The 24,881-nt window shown below is 42.3% G+C and overlaps 1 protein-coding gene across 3 annotated transcripts in view; it reads left to right on the forward strand.

Annotated features, from left to right (window-relative positions):
* SRGAP3 (SLIT-ROBO Rho GTPase activating protein 3) overlaps window positions 1-24,881 on the forward strand; it is a 186,886-nt gene that overhangs the window by 118,787 nt on the left and 43,218 nt on the right. For all 3 annotated transcript variants that reach the window (XM_081901443.1, XM_081901441.1, XM_081901442.1), the window contains exons 6-9: window positions 973-1,101; window positions 19,047-19,268; window positions 20,023-20,124; window positions 21,134-21,331. In XM_081901443.1, the coding sequence (XP_081757569.1) occupies window positions 973-1,101; window positions 19,047-19,268; window positions 20,023-20,124; window positions 21,134-21,331 (651 nt within the window). The remainder of the gene's footprint in view (window positions 1-972; window positions 1,102-19,046; window positions 19,269-20,022; window positions 20,125-21,133; window positions 21,332-24,881) is intronic.

Here is a 24,881-nt window from a genome sequence, read left to right on the forward strand (position 1 = left end):
ACATGTATATTGCACAACCTTAGCCCTAAAGAGTCTTTAGAGCTCTTTATATGTTACATCAGGCTGTTCAGCAAAGTTCATTATTTACGACATTTATCTCTTATCTTTTTTCCATCATGGAACTCAAGGAAGTATAGAAATGGTTCCCAGGCAATCTTCCATCCAGGCACTGACTTGATCCAAACCTGCTTAGCTTCAACGCATGTAGACTGCTCTTCAAGTGCAACTTCCTTCACTCATCACTGGGTGTGATTTGAAGATTTAATGGAGCAAATTCCATGCAACGCTAATTCACTCTCCATGAGGTCATCCTACACAGAGGGATGCACTTGGAATGCCTGAATTAATCTTCAGCAAGGATGCAGGGAAAGCAATATATATAGTGGAGCAGCAGTGAATATTAGATCTGTATCATACTTCTTCATTAAAAAGTCTGACATCATTGACTAGGCTACCATATGAATGTGAAATACTTTATCCTCCCCAGTAACTGATGTGATTGATGCGAAACCGTTCTCCAAGTGTGCAAGCTGCTCCTGGTGGATGTAGGGTGTTCACTGAAATAGAATGCACTTGCTGTGCTGGGTATATCTGGAAGAAATTGCTGCAGCTGGATAAACCTCTCTAATACCCTAAGTTTTTTACATAAACACAGCAATGCTGTGCAGTGCTCCTTATCACAGATTTCATGGAGGAATAAGACCATCAGTGGTTACTAGTCATGATGGCTAGATACTACCTTCACCAGTGGAGGTGGCATGCCTCTGATCATCAGTTGCTGGAAAACATAAGTGGGAGAGTGCTACCATGCTTATGTCCTGCTTGTGAAAAACAGGATGTTGGACTAGAGGAGCTTTTAGTCATCAGAGCTGCTTTTATGTTATAAGAGTTTAAATTTGGTATGCAAATACAAGAATTGGGATAGCCTATTCACCTTTTTAAAAATGTGTGTACCATTTTGATGTTTTTCAGAGGCAAGCAAAATACTCGGAAAATAAGCTGAAGTGCACTAAAGCTAGGAACGATTATCTGCTGAACCTGGCAGCAACAAATGCAGCAGTCAGTAAATACTACATCCATGACGTCTCAGACCTGATTGATGTGAGTTTGTGAGTTATTTCTCTCTCTTTCTTTTGTTAATGTGCAGATACTCAGCTCTCTTCCCAAGCTGGCGGCTGCACCAGACACCCTGTTGTGTCTCTGAGCATGTCGGTGCTGTAGAATTGCCTTGCTTCTGTGGTGTTGCATTGTTGATTTAACATTGTTCACTACCCATTACGCACAGAACCAAGATACCGTGCTGTAACGTTCGAATCAACATTTTTGAATAATTACTTGTGTCTAGCTCAGTATATTTATATCCCAGGACTATGATCTTCTGCAGGACATGTGAGTGGATGTAGAGACTCTCACTGTGTTTATCATACCATAACACCTGGCAGCTGGGTTTTTGAACCACTGGTGTGTTAAAACTGGACTGAACTTGGACATGCAATGAGTGCAGAACGTAGGGATCTCAGCGGTAGATGCTATTTATTTCTCTGAATACAGTACAAGATGAAGTGTGTTGGAATAATTCTATAGGGAGAAGACCAGTCAAGGGCTTGAATTGGAATTTGAAATTTGATCAGGTATGACTGGAGCCAGGTAGAAGCAAAAACTAGTGATGCTATAGCCCAAAGAGGTACAAGAAGAGGTACTCGGGTGGGAGCTGAAAGAGAAAGTGGGAATCTTTTCTCTGGCCATTCATGATCAATTAGATTCTTTTATGTAGTGCCTTTTTTGTAGAAAAAAAGGTGTTGGTACTCATCAGGACATACCCTTCTTGGCAGCGGCCGAGCAAGCCAATCGGGCGCCCAGGGGTGGGGCCAGCCGCCTGCGGGGGGTGGGATGACCTGGGGCAGGACGCTCCGTGGGGCCTCCGAGGAGTCTGCCTGCCTGCTCCCAGCTGAGGGGAAGGCGGACCGTTTGGGGCAGCGCGGAGCTTGCGGGCACCCAAGCCACCGCGTCACTCCCAGGAGAGATGCATGACTCGGGCGCGCTGCATGCCCCATGGTGAGTACCGCCTGGCATTTTGTCACCCCCCTCAGTGATGACACCCAGGGCGACCCGCCCCCACCGCACCCCCTTCCTCCGCCCCTGCTTCTCGGCCCACTGGCTATGGCTACTGCTAGGCAGGTCATGCTGTGGGCTGGGCTTGGTGCGGGATGAGTGCCTGGAGCTGGACGCTGCTGCTATGAGATGTGGCTTTCCACCTCTGCACCGTCTGCGAGGGCTTTGAGGAAGGCTGTGTCCTCTTGGTGCTGCCCGGCCTCTGCCATGGACCCAGCTCGCCTGCTGCCCACCTTCCCCTGGCCTTGGAGCTGGCTCAGTGGCAGTGGCAGGTGCAATGGCAGCCAGGTAGCTTCCAGCCTCTGTGCCTCCACAGGATGAGAATGAGGAGGAACCACCTCCTCTGGGGCTGGGCATGAGAGAAAAGGCACACTCTCCCCACACGCTCGCTTTAGAAGCCAAGATATCGCAGTGTACCAGTTTTGAGATTTGAGGACCACCAGAAAAAACCCACTCCTTTATGGAAGGCTCGAGAGAGAGATGGCACCTGTTATGCCAAAAAACAGGCATTTCAACTCAGAGGCTCATATGTTGGTGGCTGACCCTTACAGAGGCATCTGCATAAGAATTCATACAATGTGTCAAATAAAATAAGATAAATCTAGTTTCTCTTATAGGCTTGGACACTAGGAATCTCTGGATTTCATGTACTTTACACTTATTCATTCTACTTCAAAAGAGCCTTGTAAGCACATTGGATACTGGGAATGGCTCAAGATAAGGCTGGCCATATGTATTCATGCACTTGTTCTGTCCAATGATGCAAGAAGTAAGGTTTCTACAGTTTTATGCTGGGAAATCTGTCTTGCAGTAAGGCATTTCTTCTCATTAGTGGGATATAAATTGACTTCTGTTCGCTGTAATGGCCATGTAAATAACAGTGGTCTGTGTATGAAGCCTTAGTTTTGGTTTAAACGTCACGTAAATGCATCTGGAAGGTAATGTAATTTAATTAATCCTCTAAATCATATTTATTGTTCCATGCTAGAATTAAAAGAGAAACCTGTTGTAGGATTTTGAAGTCTTATGAAGATTTTGAGATATTTTGGTAGACACGTTGGATGGAGCTTGTGAGAGTTTATTGAACAAAATGTTTTGAGCAATTTGTAACCCCACTCCTTCTGTAAAAGGCTTAGCTTATTTTATTCATTCATTTACTTATTTATTAAAATATATACAGGCGGTGACCATTTCATACAGGGGTACCATTCCTGGCCCTGTGTGCGTCAACAGAGCATGCATAAGTGCCCCTCCCCATTATGTCCACGTTCTGCGTGTCGGCAATTACGCATCAATTGGACATGCTAAAATGGTCACCACCTGCACCTCTATTCATAAAAACTATGAGTCATGCATAAAATCATGCAGTAAAAATTATATAAAAAATTAAAACCAAAGATCAGCTAACTATTATTGAAAGACGTATTCTTAATTGCCCGTATAAACCTGGAGGAATAGAAGAGTTTTCAGCAGGTGTTTAAAGGTTGAAACAGAAGCGCCTGCCGAATCTCGATTGGCAGGGTTTTCTATAGTACTAGGCCAATGATACAAAAGGCTTAGATTCTTGTTGCTGTCAAATGAGCCTTGCCAACTTGGGGAAAAGCCAATAATGCTTCTGCCGATGATCTCATTTATCCAACTGGGATGTAAGGTTTCAGGCGGTCCTTAAGGTATTCTGGACCTGAGTTGTTCAGGGCTTTGTAGTTCTGCTCCTTCAGAGGGTGTGCAACCCACCCGGAACAGGTAACTTACCTGTCTCCTAGACAGGGTACCACCCACCCAAAGAGCCTCCGAGAGCCTTTGAGATTGATTTGCACCTCAGGTTTCCTACATTTTGATGTACAACGTTTTTATTTTCATGGAGCTGAATCTCTGGTTTCCTGGAGAGCTGCCGAATGCCTGTTTAGCTCTGGCTGTTTTTATGTCATTCCCCTCCAATATATTTCCTTTCTGATACTTCCATTGGAGTCAGCAGATGGTTTTTATTCCTCACTCCAGGAAATCCCTTTAGGGGACTTAAACCAAAACATCTTTGATTCAGTACAACTAAATTTGCCTAATTATATATTCTTCTTGCCTGAGAAAACAAAGTGTTATTAAGGATGCATGAGCTGTATACGTGTGTCCTAATTTCAAGTTCCCCAAGAGAAGAGCTGTTTGTTTGAACAGACTTTCATACATGTATACTGTGCTTCAGAAGAGCCTTATAGGGCAGAGTTCAGAATATCCCAATATAAATAGAGTAGACTCATTCCCTCAGTTAGACATCTTCCAGGACTTGTAACATCAAGTTTTGAATTCCATAGTGTCCAATAAACAAGGAATAATATTGGATTTCCTGAGTCAAACAGGAATTATTTACATTTGGGCAGTCCTCATTTTAACCTCTGCTCACTAAATTAAGGGAAGGACCATAGGTCAGCAGAGGAGCACATGCTTTCTATGCAGAAAGTTTGTTTCAATCCTAGACATCTCTAGATTATGAGAAGCAAGACTAAGGCTGTGTACAAACTCCCATTTACTCTGCATCTGGTGTGTTCCCACTGCTGGTTTGAGAAAGGGTGTACACACAATGTTAGCCACAAATTCTATCCCGTCGTTTCTTATGAAATACTGTTTTTACTTCCTCTTAGTACCATTTTGCAAAATGAATGATTTACTTTCTCCCCATGCCTATCTAGTGAGTTAATTGCTAAACTGGGATTTTCTTTGCCCAGAACATGACCATATTGTTTCAATGTTTTATGCCCCCAAAGAAGTGTGCCGCATCAGGTTTCTGAGTCTTGTCTTGGTTCTAGACCTCTGATTGATCATGCAACTTTGAGATGAGATTTAAACAGTAAGGAATTTGATAGTATTAGGATATGAAGTCTTAACAAGATACATCCTAGGCTAAAGCAACTGATACTGGTAATTGCATTTCTTTCATTTCATTTCATTTTTTTTTTTGTAGTTTATACACTTGAATACACATTTTCACATAGCCCTTAGCTGGAATGGAGTCAAAGGAACTGAGCTAAGTAGTGATGACACAATGTGAAGTCCTAGGCCTTATTGTCAAAATAAAAACTGACAAATCACCAGGTCCGGATGGCATCCACCCCAGAGTTCTTAAAGAATGCAAATGTGAAACTGCTGATCTTCTAACAAAAATATGTAACTTATCCCCAATATCAGCCTCCATACCTGAGCACTGAAAAATGGCCAACAAAACACCATTAAAAATAAACACCTTAAGGGATCCAGGGAGGAGCCTGGAAATTACATACCAGTTAGCCTGCCCTCTTTTCTGGGAAAAGAGTACATCTTATCTCACTAACCTATTATCATTCTTTGAGAATGTCAACAGCATGCCACTATGCAGATTGTGTTTAATCAAACTGTACACTTTGGCTTAGAGTTGCACGCAAATGTGGCCATTATATTTTCATTTCTACGCAGAAAGCACTTTATACTTCTACTTTCATTGTACATTCAGGCCCTTGGGAACAAATGTTAAAATGCAAAAATGCTACAGAAGATTAGGTTACCTTTGGATTATTAAAGAAACTTCACATTAACTTGTGTATGATGCTGGCTCATAGTTAATAACACTTCTTTTTTAGGATTAAAGATTAAAGAGCCTCTTAAATATCAATAACAGGGCTGCCAGTGTTGAATGGGAGCTCAGTTAAGTAAGCACCTTAAATGAGAATGCTGAATGTGCATCTTAATGCAGTGTTTATTTACACCCACTTTCATGTTGTCCCAGTTACTCAGAGCTTGATTTTAAAGTAGGAAGTTTAATTTCGCAGTGTGTAATACCACTTGTAAACAATTGTTGAATACGAAGAATAGCTGCATTAACTATACTACATTTTAATAATAGTAATAATTTATTATTTATACCCCACCCATCTGGCTGGGTTTCCCCAGCCACTCTGGGCGGCTTCCAGCAGAATATTAAAATACAATGATTCATTAAATGTTAAAAGCTTCCCTAAACAGGGCTGCCTTCAGATGCCTTCTAAAAATCAGATAGTTGCTTATTTCTTTGACATCTGATGGGAGGGCGTTCCACAGGGAGGGCGCCACTACTGAGAAGGCCCTCTGCATGGTTCCCTGTAACTTCATTTCTCGAAGTGAGGAAACTGCCAGAAGGCCCTCGGCGCTGTTTTGGGTCAGTCAGATATTTTTGGTAAACAATTTTGGAGGACATCAAGAGTTTTTATTGCATGGGGAATAGAAATTTCCCTTTGTAGCAAAGTGTGTGTGTGTGTGTGTGTGTGTGTGTGTGTGGCATTGACCATCTGCACTGGGTAAATGGTAGCTGGAGTTCAACAACCTTTCTAAGGTCACAGGTTCCCCATCCCTGCTGAAAAAGCGCTTCATGATCAAAAGCACACTTTTAACACAATTGATTTGGATAGGTATAACAGTGACTCTAGAGAAGCCTATAGGGAGCCTGGTTCTTCTCTGGCTGAGTATTGTGTCTGTTTCCAGGCCCAATTCAAAATGCTAGTTTTAATTTTTAAAGCCCTAAATAGCTTGGGACCAGACTTCCTGAAAGACCACCTTCCTCCCATATGTACCTACCTGAACCATAAGATCCGCTTTGGAGGCCGTACTCTAGGTATCTCTGCCAAATGAAGTGTGGTGGACAACTACCAGGGGAAGGGCCTTTCCAGTAGTGGCATCATGTTTACGGAATATCCTTCCCAGGGATGAATATTTAACAGTGTTGTGGTCTTTTTGACACCAGGTAATAGGTGTCACCAGGTAAAAGGGCCTTCTAATAGCTTACGTAATCTGGGTCCATAAGAGTAAAAAAAGAAGAAGCTGTTCTTAGTTTTAGGTGAGTTTTGCTGCGTTTATGTTGGATTTTTATTTTTTAATGGTTTGATGTTTCACTTTTGTTTTATTGGGTAGCATACAAATGTTACAGTAAATATTTATTGGAGCGGATTGATTGATGGGAGAATGGAATGGTGGCAAGAGGGAAGAGAGAAAACCAAGTGACTGGATTAGATAGCTGAGAGAGATATTTTGTGAGAGCCTGTTTTCTCGATTTGAGTTTTTCCATGAAGCAGTTTTCCTTTGGTTTAGCAGTGAGTTATAAACACAAATGCAGGAACTGCTGTATTTTGAAAACTGCCATTTAAAAAAAGAAAATGATGGCAAGAAGAGATATTCACTTGCTAATGTGCCCTGCTAGCTTTTAGCTAGAAGTTTTTGTATTTGTGCCAAGTCCATGCTTGAGTGCTACTATATGAGGTGCTGGACTTGTGGTACTAGAATTCATAGTGAAGCAATAATCTGACAGCTCAATCATGATTATAAACTACTACTAAGACTGTGATGGCTCTTAAGCACAATAATCTCTTGGATCAAGTTGACTGAATTAAAAAGCATGGAAGCTTAAAAATTGCTGGTTTGAAAAATACTGTAGTTGACAGCCCTTGTTCCTGGAAAAGGGAACTTTGAATAAAGAGAAAGTAACATAAACTTATCAGAAAGTAACATAAACTTATCACATAGTGAAGTTTTGTTTTGCACTTTTAGCTGTGCAGTGGTACCTCAGGTTAAGAACTTAATTTGTTCCAGAAGTCTGTTCTTAACCTGAAACTGTTCTTAATCTGAGACATCACTTTAGGTAATGGGGCCTCCTGCCGCCGCCGCGCGATTTCTGTTCTCACCCTGAAGCAAAGTTCTTAACCCGAGATACTATTTCTGGGTTAGGTGAGTCTGTAACCTGAAGCATCTGAAACCTGAAGCGTCTGTAACCCAAGGTACCACTGTACAGTGTTACCTCTGGTTACAAACGCTTCTGGTTACAAATGCTTCAGGTTACGAGCTCTGCTAACCTGGAAGTAGCTGCTCCTGGTTGCGAACTGTGCCCCAGGATGTGAACGAAAATCATGCTCCGGAGGCCCCATTAGCGTCTCAGGATAAGAATGGTTTCAGCTTAAGAACGGACCTCCAGAACGAATTAAGTTCGTAAACCGAGGTACCACTGTACTTACTATTATCCCTGACTCCATCTCCCATTAACTGTTTTGTCTTCTGAACTGAAGGTGGGTGCCTTTGCTTTGGAATAATAATAATAATATTAATACTACTACTACTACCAATAATACCTTTATTGTCAATGTACAACCTGTGTGCAATGAAATTAATCGAGTCTACCCCCGCCCCAAACAATCAATATCATTGCACTCTGTGTGCTAGTCGCACAGGGAATTGTTCTCCATTCCCTAGCTTACGGGGTTGTTGAGATTAAGTCAACAGCCTGGCAATAAAAAAGGAATAAACCTCTTCCATCACGGGAAATTAGTTTCTCTCAAAAGATTCAGTGCAGTTTGAATGCACAGCTTTTACATTCCTCTCTTCTCTGCTGCTTCCAGCTTTGGAGGCTATTTTGCAATGCCACTGGTAATTTTAAGCACTTGAACCACTCACTTCCTCTGTAGCTTCTGTGGAGGTTACTCCCCCCCCCCCACCTTTGTACGTGAAACAAAGATGAGAAATACTTCCTGTCAGCAGGAAGTACTGGGCAAAGCTCCTCTGTCTCTTTGGTTATCAGACTCCTAGCTTCAAGTAGCAAAATGTCAAAGACTTAAATATGGCAGAGGCTTGTGTAATTTTCAGCGTTCTTTTAAACCAGGGATGACTAACCTCTGGCCCTTCAGATGTTGCTGGACTACATTTTGCTTAGTTGTGCTGGTAGGAGCTGATGGAAATTAGAGTCCAGCAACATCAGGAAGGCCACAGGTAAGCCATCCCTGTTTTAGACTGACTATTGCTAAAAAGCGTGCTCTGCCCTTGTTATGCACGGTGGGAGCAGGTGGCGTTGTGGTCGGAACCACTGAGCTTCTTGGGCTTGCCGATCAGAAGGTCGGCAGTTCGAATCCCCATAATGGAATGAGCTCCCTTTGCTCTGTTCTAGCTCCTGCCAACCTAGCAGTTTGAAAGCACACCAGTGCAAGTAGATAAATAGGTACTGCTGCAGCGGGAATGTTAGGGTTAGGGTGTTTCCATGCGCTCTGGTTTCTGTGATGGTGTTCTGTTGTGTCTGAAGCCGTTTATTCATGCTGGCCACATGACCCAGAAAGCCGTCTGCGGACAAACACCAACTCTTTCGGCCAAAAGCGAGATGCACCTCGTAGTCAAGATTGACTGGACTTAACTATCCAGAGGTCCTTTCCCTTTCCCTTTGGCTTGTTATGTACACAAGAAGCAAGAAGTAATTTGGGGATGGGAGGCAAAGGTTGCAGTTACTCTTTAGGATATCTGGTCCCCCCCCCCCCCCCGCTTTTAAAGTTGGAGTTGATTCACATGACTATTTGGGAAGGTTCATCTTTCAGTTTCTCACGGTGGGAATTGGGTTACTGTAAGCGAATAGCAAGGAACTTCTGGCCTACAGGCCAAATTAGACCAGACTGACCAATTTGGTCCATAAGGCTCTTTTTGGTTGGCCAGACCCATCTGTCAGTCACCCAGTATCATATGATATCAGCCATGGGACTGGTAAAGCCTCTTGATTGCAGCCAATTTTGCATTAAGTGCTGTTTAAACTTGGTTCTGAATGCAAGTCCCTGTTGCTTTTAGCAGGGTTCAGATCCACTTGGGAGAATAAGCGTATCAGCATAAATTGCCAGTTTGGTCCCATACAGTGTAGGGAAGAAAGAGTGTTGAGTTGAATTAAGCTCAAAATGACCCTCACAGTGTTCATCTGTAAATATTTAAAGGTTCAAGAGACCTAAAGGGATCAGAGCAGATGTGCAACTAAATGCCCCACATCCCCCCCCCCTTTCTGGTAGCTCTTTAAAGCTAAATTTATAGGCAAAACCCACATTGACTTGAAAACTTGACATTTGGTTTGTGGCTTTGAAAATAGCTCAAGATGGAAGCTCATGTGGCTGAAAGGGCCTTTCTTGATGTGGGGAGTTTAGTCTACTCCTAGCCTGGCTGTAAGGGAAACACTTTTAATTAGATATTGCTGTGCCTCAGATGAGGAAGTATGTGGTTAGGCTGTTCTATCACTATTTTAAACTGTGGTAGAAATTGACAGCCACACCCACCAGAAGCACAAATATGGGGTGGGAAAGTGCGGGTGCAAGATAAAGCAGATTTTTGGAACTTTTTTTCTTTAAAAAAAATTAATTGATTTATTAATTAAACTTCCAACATGTATGAACTTTGACCAGCAATCTTCTTAATCCAATCTTTGTTTCACAAGAGGAAAAAAAGTGAAGGGGGTAGCATGGGAGCCCCAACTCCTGAACACCAATCTGTGTTATATGTGAACCAACCCTATTTTCTTTGTGCTTCTTACTTCTTGTCTCTCGCTTGCCTTTCTCATTTTGTAAACTTTATTATTATTATTATTATTACAGTAGTGCCCCGCAAGACGAACGCCTGGCAAGACGGAAAACCCGCTAGACGAATGGGTTTTCCGTTTTGGAGGCGCTTCGCAAAACGAATTTCCCTATGGGGTTGCTTCGCAAGACGAAAATGTCTTGCGAGTTCCTGTGGGTTTTTCCCCCTCCCCCCTTTTCCTAAGCCGCTAAGCCGCTTAACAGCTGATCGCTAAAAGCCGCTAAACCGCTAATAGCGCTAATCCGCTAAGCTGTCAATGGGCTTGCTTCGCAAGATGAAAAAAACGCTATATGAAGAGCCTCACGGAACGGATTAATTTCGTCTTGCGAGGCACCACTGTATTATTATTATTATTAAATTTATACAAAACAGAGAGAACAGTTATAACAACAGATGACAATTAAAAGATGAAAAACAAAACTATTTTAGTCATGTAGAATGAGCACATGAATTAAAATGTTGCTTGCTTTGTACGAGAAGTGTACTTCACCAGATCTTTATTGCATTCCCCCATAGCATGTATTTCAGGAGGGCGCAATGTGCTCTGCATTATGACGTGAAATCTGTGACATGAGTGGGACAGTAGCCTTTCTGAGTTTTTCCACAGTAAAACGACCTAATAATCAAAAGTATTGAGGTGATTAGCTTGTCTCGCTCAGAAGGAGACCATAACAATAAGAAAAGTGGCCCACATTCAGAAAATGCTAATAAACCTAAAAATATAACCAGTTTAGATGGCATGCCTTCACTCAAACCTCACTTGATAGTACAGCCAAGTTATGCACATTGCAGTTTGCCAAAGCTTGCACTTTATAAAGGATTTATTTTCCTCTCGACAAGGCACAAACAAAGGGTGAGTTATTCATTTCTCTCTCTGTGGATCTGTATAGTTATGCACAAGTGTGTGTGTGTGTGCGCGCGCGCTTTTATAGTCTGAAATGATCCCTGAGCCTGGTAGAAAACAAGTTTCAAAATGCTTGTTAGTTTTAACTGAAAAGCAGCCTAAGTGCCCCTCAGTAATAATGATTGAGTTATTCTTACTGGAACAGCCTATAGGTAATGTTCTTAATACCTGGAAAGAAAGCGGCAGCCTTAAATTTCCCTGGCCCCTTTAAGATATATTCCAACAGTAAATATATCCAGAGGGTGCATTGTATGGTCTACAGAAGAAGAAAAAATAAGCTTGAATTACTCCTCATTCCCTCCTTCTGTGTAACATGTGAAAAGTGTAAAGTGAGGAAAACCAGCAGGTAGAATAAAAGTACCACAGTAGCCCACAGGAAGCCCCAGGGAACAGTAGAAAATCTAGGTTAAAAATATTTGCTGAAGATGTTAGAAGTACCTGTTACTGTTTTTTAATATATACAGTGTGCTTCCCAAGTCCAGTTAACTAACTGTAGCTAAACTTTTGAACAAGATTGGCACTTTATGGGCAATAATATCTATCATTAGGCATACTAAGAGACAATGCTTTAGGACATATATTGAGCACTGCAGAGGTCAGGAGATAACTCCCATCTTGGTTAAACACACTTAGAGAAAAAACTTGCATCCTGTAATGCATAGCCATTCGCCCCACTGTTAATATAGCAACAAATAGCAAAAGCCAGAGCCAGCATATTATACTGTGGGAGCCATGTCCACAGGAATGGCGCACCTAAATTTTAACTTCAAGGTTGTGACCTTGAAAAATGCTAAAATCCACTGAGTACTTAAAAAACACACCGAGATCAAGTTCTTTGCTTTATGCAAGTGGTGGTATAAAGTTGAGGCCTGGGTGCAAAGAGGGTAGCCATGTATGCTTCCTCTCTGTTTAATTCACAATGCAACCTGGGCTTCTTTTATGCCACTCTCAGAGAAATGAAAACCCTTGAGGTCTTTGTTTTTACAGTGTTGTAACAGGTGAAGCAGCCGTTTCAAATGGAGTGGTTTGGATGTGAAGCTTCTACACAATTCAGAAATGGGCAATCTGATTGTTAGTAATTCTTTTTCACACTTGCTGTAAGTATATATGCCACAACATGAACCATCAGGTTAGTAACCTATATGGAAAGCCAGCCGTTTATAATTTGGCACTTTCTGGGGTCATCCAACCATTTTGTTCTTAGCTGTCTCTCTGTGTGTTTAGCTGCCATTTATCCAAGGGAGCAAAGATAGTTCAGTAGCTTCATGGTACATCAGAATCAGATGATGGACTGTGCAATCCACACTGAGAGGGTAGCACAACTTTTTATAGGGCCCACTTCACTAAGCTGCAGGGGTCCACTGGAAAATTAATTCTTGAAAAGCTGAGAGTAATATCAGCTCTTATAAATTCTTATTTATAATAATATTAGTTTTCAAATTTTTAATTCTTTTTTTTACTTTTCTTGAATGGGTATTTTTAAAAATACCTTTTCCTACATCTTTTCTCCCCTCTTTGCGGCACTGAAGTGTGAAGTGCTAGGCATGGTGCTAATAGCCAGAGACCAAAGGAGCTGTAAAAAATAATGTTAGTCAGGCTACTGCCCTACTTGTCAATAGCAGCTGGGTTATTTGAAGTACACTGCACATGCTGGTTTCAGCATGTTTCCAGCAAGGAAAATAAGGAGCAGCATTTCAGAATTCTTCTGTGCAGTGCAGGTGAAATGCAAGGGAGTGTGACATTTTCCCGAAAGTCTTGAGAGAAGATTTAGACTGGTTCAAGTTCATCCTAACCCCCAGTGTGAACTGAGAATATACTATGGTTCAGTGGAAGCCATCAGAGTTTCTGATATTGACTACAGCGAGAACATTTAAACACAATCATTATCCTGGAGATAAGCTGCTGTCCTGCAAGCTCAGCGTCCTGGTTTTAGTTACTCTTCTACAAGTGTTCCCAGGCTACCTGGGGGATTTATTTAGGCCCCTGCGCATATTGCTTGTTTTCTAATTTCGTTCTGTTTCTGTATAGAGTGTTAGGAAGGAATGCTAAAAGCTTTGCCAGATTAAATCTCTTTACACCCCTCAATGGCTGCTTCACATTTTCAGTAAAGTGAGTTTGGGGCTTTGAAAGAGGTTGTTTCCTTCTCATAGTGGGGTGAACACTGGCAGCTGTACAGTATTAGGAAGCATGCCTTGGCCTCACTCACCCCACTACCGCGAAATGCAACTACAGAAAGTCGGGGGGAAATTCCAATAGGAGTCCTTTTGCCCAAATTAGCTAAAAGAAGCACAAGAGACACACCTCCCCCTGCCTTAGTACAACTTATTTTGTCACCTCCTGGAGTCAGAAAGAATTATACTCATGCTGGTCACACATAGGAATTGGGTTAGGGAGATATTTGGTTCAGTTTGCATTTAAGTGCAAACTTACTGAATTCTCCCTTCGGTGCAAACTTTGTCTTTTTATGAGGAGGTTTTAAAAGAGTCGTTGCACTGATCTCTCACCGAGTGTTGTTACAACTCTCCTGCTCTCCCTCCCTGGCTCCCTTTTTGTGAGGCAGTCTGTTGTCATGCTGAGGCTGTCCATTTGCAGTTGAGGGCCTCCCATGTTTCACCTTCAACACTGAGCAGCTTTTCCTCCATCAGGGCCCTGGCGCGCAGACTATTTGCAGCTGAAGAAGGGGAAGGGCTGGCAACAGGATGTGACAGTAAAATGTGGCATACTGAGTTCACAGTATGTCAGATACAGAGATGCAGATATAATCACCCAGTATTAATAGAAGCTGTGTGAATGCAAGAGACAGACTGGACCCTTTCTCTGTGCATTTTCCTAATTCAGCCACTGTCCCTAAATTGCTATGTGCGATGTGTGTGTTAATTGAGAAACAGGCATAGGAGCGCTGATAAGCATCCTCATCCAGTACCTTCATCTGACTCCACCTTCCCCCTGTGGCTGCAATTAACACTGTATATGAAATGTAGGAGAGCCTGACCCTGGATCTCCCACATCATGTCTGGAAAAGCTGGAGGAGGAGAGGACTGGAAGGGACCCCCTGGGAAACTCAGCTGTGGACAGCCTGAGGAAGTAGCATCCACCTTGATTTGTGCCTATCAACAGCAAGTCTAGAGTGATGACCACTGTTTCCAGGACCTCTTCTCTTTGTGAGACTTTTGTGGTTCGTTCCTGTTGGAAGAGGGGGAATCACTATAGCAGGGAAGATATATGCAATGCCTCACATTCTTTCCTTCTGATTGGTTCTCAACAGTGATCATATGACTAGGTATCATCTTGGCTGTGAGTCCTGGAAGACCTGCTCCTTGTCTTGCAGGCCTTTTCTCACCTGGCCTGGGGAGGTGGGACCCTGACTGACTCCAGCTATAAAAATTGAGGCTGCTGAACAGGCTGTCAGGTTGGGGTATTGTTTAGGGGTTTGTGTCTTCATTTTAGCTTTTTTATGATTTATGTGGAAATGGTTGTTTGGTTATGTACTTTTTGATGTGTTTTATTTATGACTACCTTTGTTATGTTTGTGATTATGTAAATCATATTGTAAGTCACCTTGGGCATGGTTTTAACTACAGAAAGCTGACATACAAATAAAATGATGGTGGTGGTGGTGATGTCTAGTTTGGCTGTCACAGTGAGATCTCATTTTTCATACTAGAGTGATAACCGATCTGGTCCGTAGCCGCTTCCTATGCTTTTAAGCAATGATAGATTATTCTTATAGATTCTGCTAAGTTGCCTGACATTAAGAACCACACTAGGGTGCTAGTTCCCTGTACCCTGTACCTGAACTGGATTGTGCTAAACTCACACTCAAGAGACCCACCATAAAATGATGGAGCCTGTTAAATGCTTATGACCAAGGCGGTAATGTGGATTTTCTAAGACTTCAGTCTTTCTGATACTTGGACTGAAGTAGTCCTGATGTTTCCTATGCCAATTTTGAACTCTAGAGTAACTCTTTTTACCCAGGGAACTGGGGGCACTTGTATATCAGTGAGCTCTAGGAAACCCATGCCTTGCCTATTAGTTGTTTGTTATTATAGGGAGGCTTGAACAGAGCTGGTCACCTGTTAGATTGGAGTGGGATGGGACTCCTCCACCCCAAAAATTGCGAGGTGCTGTTCAGAACTTCTTGATGAAACCTTGGACAATATGCTGGCATCTGTTAGGAGTCTTAAGGACTGAGAAAGGTGGAAGGAGAGCTTGCCTACACCACAGCCAGTGTGGTGTAGTGGTTAAGAGTAGTAGTCTCGTAATCTGGGGAACCGGGTTTGCGTCTCTGCTCCTCCACATGCAGCTGCTGGGTGACCTTGGGCTAGTCACACTTCTCTGAAGTCTCTCAGCCCCACTCACCTCACAGAGTGTTTGTTGTGGGGGAGGAAGGGAAAGGAGATTGTTAGCCACTTTGAGACTCCTGAAGGGGAGTGAAAGGCGGGATATCAAATCCAAACAACTACTACTACTACTACTACTACTACTACTCTTCTTCTTCTTCTTCTTCTTCTTCTTCTTCTTCTTCTTCTTCTTCTTCTTCTTCTTCTTCTTCTTCTTCTTCCAAAGTGTGGCACTGTGAGAGCTTCAAGGAGCAACACAGCTTCTCTTGGAACTATTGTGCCACCTTCCTGAGTTGCTTTTGTTATTGCTGCTGCAGATTCAGACACAGATCATAGTTTGAGCCTTTTAGCCTCAGGTACTAGATTTCAGACATAGCAGTCAACAAATTTCCAGTCAAATTGCTGCTCAGCTTGGCCAAAGCAGTGGTAATTTGAATATATTTTGTAGAAACATTTGGATATAATTTTTGAACAGTACTTTTAGAATATACTCTACGAGCATATGTAAACCATTTGTTTGGAGGATGCACTTAGTGCACTTAGTTGCATCTTATTTTCTGAGGCGCTCGGAGAGTAAATTCCACTAGTATGCCAGACTCTGCAATAGCTATATAAGAAAATACAAAGTCCTATCAAATTCCTAAAGGACTTGGACCTTTCAAATGTTTCCTTCGCCTTCCTTGTTAATTGTTGCAACCCACAACTTTGCTCCAGTGCATTAAATTAGTATGGAAAGGCTGTGTTAGGACATGTTCCTGGAGCTCTGTCATATGCAATAGAACTCCTTTCCCCTGAAAGTTTGCCACTGTTCTGGCCTGAGCATATTTTGGGAGCAGTGGAACACAATGTTGCTCTTTGGGAGCAGGCAGTGGCTGAATTAAAATTCTCAAATTTAGTAGAATTGAATGAGTTTATATCTAAAATTACTACCTCTGTGCTTTGGTTCATTTTCAAAAAGGAGCCCAATGTTTGGTAACCTGGAGTGGATCATTGGATCATAACATTGTAAAATTGGAAGGGGTCCCAAGGGTCATCTAGTCGAACCCCCTCCAAGGCAGTGGTGATAATCTGGCTTCATGGAGGCTAATTCATAGTTAAGCCAAGGGACACCAACTATATTTTTGCTTGTGTCATAAATTATTTGTTGAAAGCTTGACTTCTGCTGTCTTTTGAAATCTTCTAGAAGTTCACACCACAGCCCTGAGAGTGGGAATTGTATGTGTCTGTGTGAGCATGCACACATGCATGAGCTGCTTCTTTTTGCACACAGTTAGAGAACTCCGTCTCTTTGGTATGATTTAAATTTGAATTGAGGGGTGTCTCTTCACATCAGTAAAGATGAGATGTCGTCTCTGGCTAGAGTTGCTTATGGCAGTAACTGAGCTTTGATATTCACTTTGAGTTAGGAATGCAGAAAATATCCTGCTGTAAAATCCTTTTGTGAACATGCATTGAAAATAACAAGAGATCAGAGGACAGTCAAGAGCTCAGGAAATGCCCTCTTGGCAGCTTTCTGCCATATATTTGGAAAACAAAGTGTTGCTTTTCTCTTGTTTCCATCAACCATCTCATTTTTATTATTCAATGTAAGGTCATGGAATTATATTGCTCTGTCTTTCATGATTCAAGTATTAATGCTAAAACTGGGATTATTGCAACAAGATGACTTGTCTACTGCCTTCAGCTGAATGGTAAATGGTAGGCAAGCTTGGAGCAAATTCACACATCCCCATACTCAGGGAATGTATGGCATCAGGCGCACCTCAGTACAGGGAACAGATTCTCTTCTGGCGGGCAATGCAGGCAGCTATAACAGCTAGGCAGATTTCTTCCAGCTCTTGCCTTCTCCGATGGAGTTAAAAAAGCAGTTATCTCCAGCTGCAACTTTGCTACCATTTCTTCCTGGATATTTTTCCTGCTCTTCTGGCCACCACTGCTGCTCTTATAGGCAAACTGACCTTCCTCTTCATTCTGAGTCCTAGTCCCACATTGTCCTATGGAAGGTAGAGTGCCCACTTTCAATTTAGGGCACAGAGCTCTCCCAACATTAACTAGATTAGGTGTTCTGTGACTGGTGGTGTTGCTTTGCAATGCCAGGTCAGTTCGCTGTAAGTCCTTGCTTATCCACGATTTCATCTTGGATAAGAGAGCAGACTTGGTGTGCATTACTGAGTCTTGGGTAGGTGAGCTGAGTGCAGTGTGTCAGACCCAGTTCTACTGGCCTGGGTATAAAGTACAGCACTATTTAATGGATAGGTTGGTAAATAGTTTAAAAGTTGCACGTCCTCTCCATTTCACCAGTGAGTGTCCATCAGTCATTCTACCCACACAACACTCCCGTAAATACCAAGCAAACAGAAAGGAGGTGGCACCCTTGCCTTTGTCAGAAAATGGTAGTTTGGGGACATGCTCCGTCCAAACCTGGAGGTAACATTTAGCCATAATGGCCTGTAGATAGACTTGCCACTCTATGATGAATAATGAAGTACCTCTAGATTTCCATATCCATCTTATGGAAGGATTGGCTTTACCTGCTTGAGTGTAAGCCAACACACTGCCTGTGTTTATGCATTTGGGATGGGAGGGAGAAATTAGGTTTCTGTGTTAGCCATTAAAATTCAGATATCCCTCCAAGGTGAATAATGCAGGAATATTTTATTAAGCATGAGAAGCTGCTCAGTCACAAGAGATGTGGCAACAGGGGCATCTTCTGTACTATAGTAAGCTTTTATGATAATATGGATTTGTTTTGACTCCTGGATTATTTTTGAAGTCCATTAAGGATACAGTTCTATGCAGACTTTCATGGGAATTCCACAAAAATCTGCATAATGTATATATGATCAACTGATGTCATTTCTTTGATTTAAAACGTGGCTAATCAAATATATCAATGCATGTGTGAAGGGAAATCCTAGATCAAGCAATGAGTGATAAAGGGTAAAGTTTTGGGAGGCCGCTTCTACACGAAACCTCTGTTGTGATATTCGTAGGATTGATTCATACCAGAAAGTGGACACTCATTTTTATTATTTACCCATATACCGGTAAGTGTTTGTATTGTCTCCTTGATTCCATACTTTTACCATTCCCCACAGTTTACCTGCCCTTTTGCCATGTCTTGTAAGCCTGAAGGCAGGGCCTGTGTCTTTCTCTTTGTTTTCTGGACAACACCTCATTTTATATAGGTGCTCTATAAATAATATAAAGAAGAAGAAATAGATATTGTATTTGGGTTTTCTTCAGGTAAAAGGCCATTATGCCAAAATATAGGAGAAATTACTAGCTTCTGCAGTTGAAGCAAATGACTGTATCTACCTTTCCCTTAGTGCTGTGACTTGGGATTCCATGCCAGCCTGGCACGGACGTTCAGAACATATCTCTCTGCTGAATACAATCTAGAAACCTCACGTCATGAGGGCCTGGACATCATTGAGAATGCTGTAGACAACCTGGATGCACGGAGTGACAAGCATACAGTCATGGATATGTGCAACCAAGTCTTCTGTCCTCCACTCAAGTTTGAATACCAGCCTCATATGGGGGATGAGGTAATGCTATCACCATGGTAGAAAATGCTTTCAGTGTGACATATTGCAGTATGCTTCCAGCTTCCCTTCAGACGTAACACTTTGCTCACTCCGGTGCTGATAGTGGGAGTTGCCGTAGGTACTACATACATAATGCATTAAGGAGTTACTAATATTTAGGCCTTTTAAGCAGCAATTAAGTCAGATCCATGCTTTGAGAAATTTATTTTATAATCCAACACTATAAACAAATAGATTTTGTAACAATAGAGCAGATTTGCTGCGTTGCCATAAATAACAACTATGCTCAGTATTCTGTGTCTGAGTGAGGTTATATTTCAAGCCTGATAGAAGGATTATACTACTAGTTAAAAATTAAATACAGTGGTACCTCAGGTTACGAACTTAATTTGTTCTGGAGGTCCATTCTTAACCCCAAACTGTTCTTAACCTGAGGAGCGCTTTCTCTAATGGGGCCTCCCGCTGCCACCGTGCTGCCAGCATGCGATTTCCGTTCTCATCCTGGGGCAAAGTTCGCAACCTGAGGTACTACTTCCGGGTTAGTGGAGTTTGTAACCCGAAGTGTTTGTAACCTGAAGCGTTTGTAACCCAAGGTACCACTGTACTCTGTCTTTTGTTTTTAATACCCATCAGTCAAAAGTTTTTGGACATTTTTATCATGAGGATGTGCATTCTTCGTTGTGTTAGCTCTTTGATACCTGTCAATATTCTGATCCTTCTTGAATTTGCATGGTCTTATCTGTTGTCCCTTCAGGTATGTCAAGTGAGCGCCCAGCAGCCAGTTCAGACAGAGTTGCTCATGCGATATCACCAGCTGCAGTCTAGACTTGCCACACTCAAAATAGAAAACGAAGAGGTGAGAGCTGGAATTGTCTTTAATCCTTAAGTAAATAAGCTTTATTGATTCATTTATGCGAATAATTCTATGCAAGGTGACTTTTAAACTAACAGAGATGGCTAAAGAATTAAACTGTATTGGACAAGCATACTTTTTTTCAATCCAAGGGCTTGTGATCCCTTGGAGAACGCAGACCAGGTTTGTACTGGGCGCCACACACAAGTCCAATCGTGTATAAGTGGGTGGTGGGGTGCCTGAAATAGTAAAAGGAGGTAGTGGGTTTTGGTGCTTCAGGGTCTTGCCCCTGCATGAAGCACTCCAACAACATAAATACTTTGAGTATATTTGAGTATATTATAAATATTGTCTGATCATCCTTGTGGTCATCCTGCACCCTGTTATATGAATGATATATTTAACCAGAAGAGCACAATAAAACCATGCCAGGTCTTTGACTCCGGATAGGAAACAGGCACAATGGCTTGCTTTGTAATACTTGTTTTGCTACATTGTTTGAAAGCACCAAATCTCTACTATAGATGGGGCACGTCACAAAGAGGCTCTTTATAGCTGCCACCTGAAGGTGGATGGCACACAGTGGGTTGGGTGATGGTGGACACCACCAAACCAGTTCCTGCTAGTTTATACAGACTAGGATGATATGGGTGGGGTGCGGAGCTGTTATGTTATCATTATAGCACTGTAGCTATAAACTCCTGTAACAACTTCATAGTGCTGTGTCCTGTAGTGCTTCCTGGTTGGGTGCTATTGTCATTGTCATTGGCATCTAGAAATCTCTTAAAAAAATCATTTCTAATGTGGTTTCAGGTACAGAACAAATTGCTCATTCATACACAAAAGCATCTAATCCCGGGGACCCTATATTATCTTTTCCTCCCTAGGAAATCTTTCAATTTCAAAAAATAAGACTAGCTTGGTGTGTTGAAGATCATGTACTGACTGTGACCTAACTGTGTCACAGCAATTCACTTTGTCTCGTAATCGCCTGTGCCTTTAATTTCTGCAGGTGCGAAAAACATTGGATGCTACTATGCAGACATTGCAAGACATGCTGACAGTGGAAGATTTTGATGTCTCAGATGCCTTCCAGCATAGTCGCTCCACTGAGTCGGTCAAATCAGCTGCTTCAGAGACTTACATGAGTAAAATAAACATTGCCAAGAGGAGAGCCAACCAACAAGAAACTGAAATGTTCTATTTTACTGTGAGGATAATCTTATGTCTATATTGAGCACAGTGTGGTAAAAAAGCAGTAGATAAGAAGGCTTATCCCCTGTCAGGGGAAAAGGCGGGTATAAACTATATACTGCTAATAAAAGGCTGGCTCTTACAGAGCAGTAGCTTCCCCTCCCCTTCCCATTCTAACTGTAGGGACGTCACATTTTTGTGACAATAGAGTGTGCTGGCATTTCAATAGATATACCTCTCAATTCCCCACATACACAGTCACATGACTAGCTCTTAGAAAGGCAGTAGGGAGTCGAGGGATGAGGGAGTCATCAATTCAGTTCTCATTCAAAGATGAACCTACCTAATTTGTACTTTCTGAAATACTATGTTGACCAGAACATAGCCCTCCTCCAAAATTTCACTGCTCCAGATTTCGCATTGCATTTCTCCAGCCAAGTAATGTGTACAAAAATGCATAGACTTGGGTGAAGTTTATGTAAAAATCCATATTCTGACAAAAAGAACATTAAAATGGATTTTAATAGGGGAAATTGCTTTGCAAAAATGTGTATATTGGGCAACATTACATACAAAAAAAATCATATAATAGGGGGAAATGTATTAAAATGCTGATGGATTTTCATGAGGACTTTTTATAAAACCACAAACTGGTGTGGAGATGTGGAGAACTAACGGATTTTAAGATTGGGGGCGGGGGATGAGAAACTGAGAGAAACAGAAATTGTCAGAATCACCGATGTTTGTGTCTCATCTGGAGGAGGAGTGACTTTCACATGACGACACAAGCAGCGCTTCTATAAGGAACTCCTGCACTGTAGAAATGGCTGGAGGAGGGGAGTATTCAAGGACTGAGGTGACAAAACCAGACAAGCCAGCCCCTCGCTCTTTTCCAACTTCGGTAAATCAGAGTTCAACTTTCACCTATAGCCTGTCCTGGTCTTTATTTGTAGATGGAAGAATGCAGTAAACCAGTTTGTCTGTTCTTATACATTCACAGTAGCTCTTGGTGTTATGTAGGAAGCTTGTTTGAAAACTTGGAAATGTTTAAGTAGGCCGTTTAGATGTGCTGTGCATGGAGTGGGCTTGGCTGATGGCCAGAAAGGAATAAGAAGCCCACCATATGGAGCCACGTAGAGTGGTTGCACTAATGTATGGCTCATCTATAGAAAGGTATCTCTGACCTCGCTGGGAGAAACAAGAGAACCAGGATTCCCTGAACCACTATCCCTTTAGGACTATTTTTTAAAAAACGTTTTAAGACAAGATGTTTTAAAGACCAACTACTCCCTAGTTTGCCATTCAAGCACAGAGTCCCTCATTTCCCCCTCTATAGCAATGTTGTACCATTTCATCAGCCTTTCACCTCATCTTGGAAGCTCTTTTACAATGGGACTGTCAGAATTTTGGTTTTTTTTTAAATAAAATAAAATGTCAGTTCTTACTTATTTTCAAATTTTAGGTATGTGTCTAGACCCCATGGCTGCGAAGAAGATTTAAGAAAATAAAGCAACTGAAAATAACTTTTAAACCGCATGCTTTCAAAACTTAGTTGTGAGCTTTGAAGATTAGGAGTCTGAGCATCAAGAAAAATGTTTAATCATCCCTTAATTCACATCAGGGAAGATAGATAGATGATAGATGATAGATAGATAGATAGATAGATAGATAGATAGATAGATAGATAGATAGATAGATGGATAGGAAAAATGTTTGTCCTACAAAAATAAAGTCAAACCCTTCCTCAGTTTCTACAGTGACTATCTGCTATAGTTCATATGGGAGAACAATGTAAACTCTTCTGGCCCTGTCCTGCCCAGTTTCTCCAGCCTAGAACTAGAGATCCATGGTACCCTGAGAGTTATTAAAATTTCCTCACAAACTTTTTACAGTCTTCTGTAAAACTTGCACAGAACTTATTCTGTGCAAGTCCTGTTAAGCCAAAGCGGAACTGTATAGGAAGCACATATCAGTTCATTTTTTTTATGGTTAAACGAACACAAGAATTGTGCCATGTGATATAAATATCACTCCCCCCCCAAAAAGACATCCCATTTAGCAATGGGTAGTATCCAGCAGTTACACACATGGAAGGCTAGTTGTGCAACCGTTCTTTCTTTCCCCCTCTTTCTCCCTGTAGTCTCATCAGCTCTCCAAACAGTGGAGGCCGTGCCTTACATTATTACAATACAAAGGCTTGGGGGCTTTGTTTGAAGTCAGGCAGAGAACTCTTGCTCCAGCAGGAATTCCACTGGCACAAGATCAGTCTTCCATTTCTTGCTCTTTAGAGGGCCTGATCCTTTGGATGTGCTTTGTGGGTATAGGGGGCAGCAGGGGAAGGAGGAGGAGAAGCTAAGAAGGGGTTGCACAAGCTGGCCTCTAACCCTTGAATCCAACTTACTGGTCCAGTTCCAAGTACAGCTTGTTTTTAAACTAAGATTTGATTGTTTAAAACTTTACTGTTCCGTCGCAGTAGGCACATATAGGCACATATAAAAAAAAGTTGTGAAAATGGTTTTTCAAGAAACGTTTGGGGAAAAATATATTGAATTTGCCGTAGCTCACCATCGCCATCTAGTGTCACATTTGTATAATGCGCTTTAGAACACACTTAAAACGTTTTATTTGCAGCTGCATAGCTGAGTGTCAAGCGGTGAGATTTGAACCAGGGAATCCTGATATACTATCTAGTCTACTCCATTTAAGTAACATTTAACAAATGTTACTTCTTAAACTCGGTGATTTCTGAGATTTGCATCCTGAAATTTCAACGATGCGTTTTGTGTTAAGTTCTTGAATCTTCCACTTCCTGTTTCTTTCCTCCAGCCCCATATCTTCCTCCTCTTCTCTTGGCATCTGTGAAGTTACTGTATTTTTCGTCCCATAGGATTCTCTGTCCCATAGGACGCACCTAGTTTTTTGGGGGGGAAATAAAGGAAATTCCCCCCTATATTTCCCCCCCAAAACCAGGTCAGGGAACAGCGGTATGGCGGCGTTCTGCCTCCCCGCTGTCCCCCGAGCTTGTGGGGGTGGTGCTGCGGAGAAGCGCGCTTCTGCCCAGCGCCAGCCTCCAAACCAGGTCGAAGAACAGCGGGATGGCGGCGCTGCGCCTCCCCGCTGTCCCCCGAGCTTGTGGGGCTGGCCGATATCTGCCCGGTGCGAGGGGCGCTCTGCTTCAGGGCGCTCCGCGCGCAAGGCAGCAGGCTGCTATCCGCAGCCTAGGGAGCCCTGCGGAACTCCCGCGGGCTCCCTAGGCTTGCTGATAGCTTCCTGAAGCCTGGAGAGCGAGAGGGGTCGGTGCACACCGACCCCTCTCGCTCTCCAAGCTTCAGCGAAAGCCTGTATTCACCCCATAGGACGCACACAGATTTCCCCTTCATTTTTGGAGGGGAAAAAGTGCATCCTATAGGGCGAAAAATACGATACTTGCCTCTAGGACACTATTACTTGGTATGAGGCAATCTCAAAATAAAAGTCGTACTCAGAAGAAATCCATCCTCGCAGCAGAAGCTTCTGATCAGCCAAGCCCTCAGACCTCATGCAGTGAGAATCCGTCTTGGCTTTAT

The sequence above is a fragment of the Podarcis melisellensis genome, assembly GCF_964234715.1.
Source record: "Podarcis melisellensis genome assembly, chromosome: 2".
In the NCBI taxonomy this organism is placed as follows: domain Eukaryota; kingdom Metazoa; phylum Chordata; class Lepidosauria; order Squamata; family Lacertidae; genus Podarcis; species Podarcis melisellensis.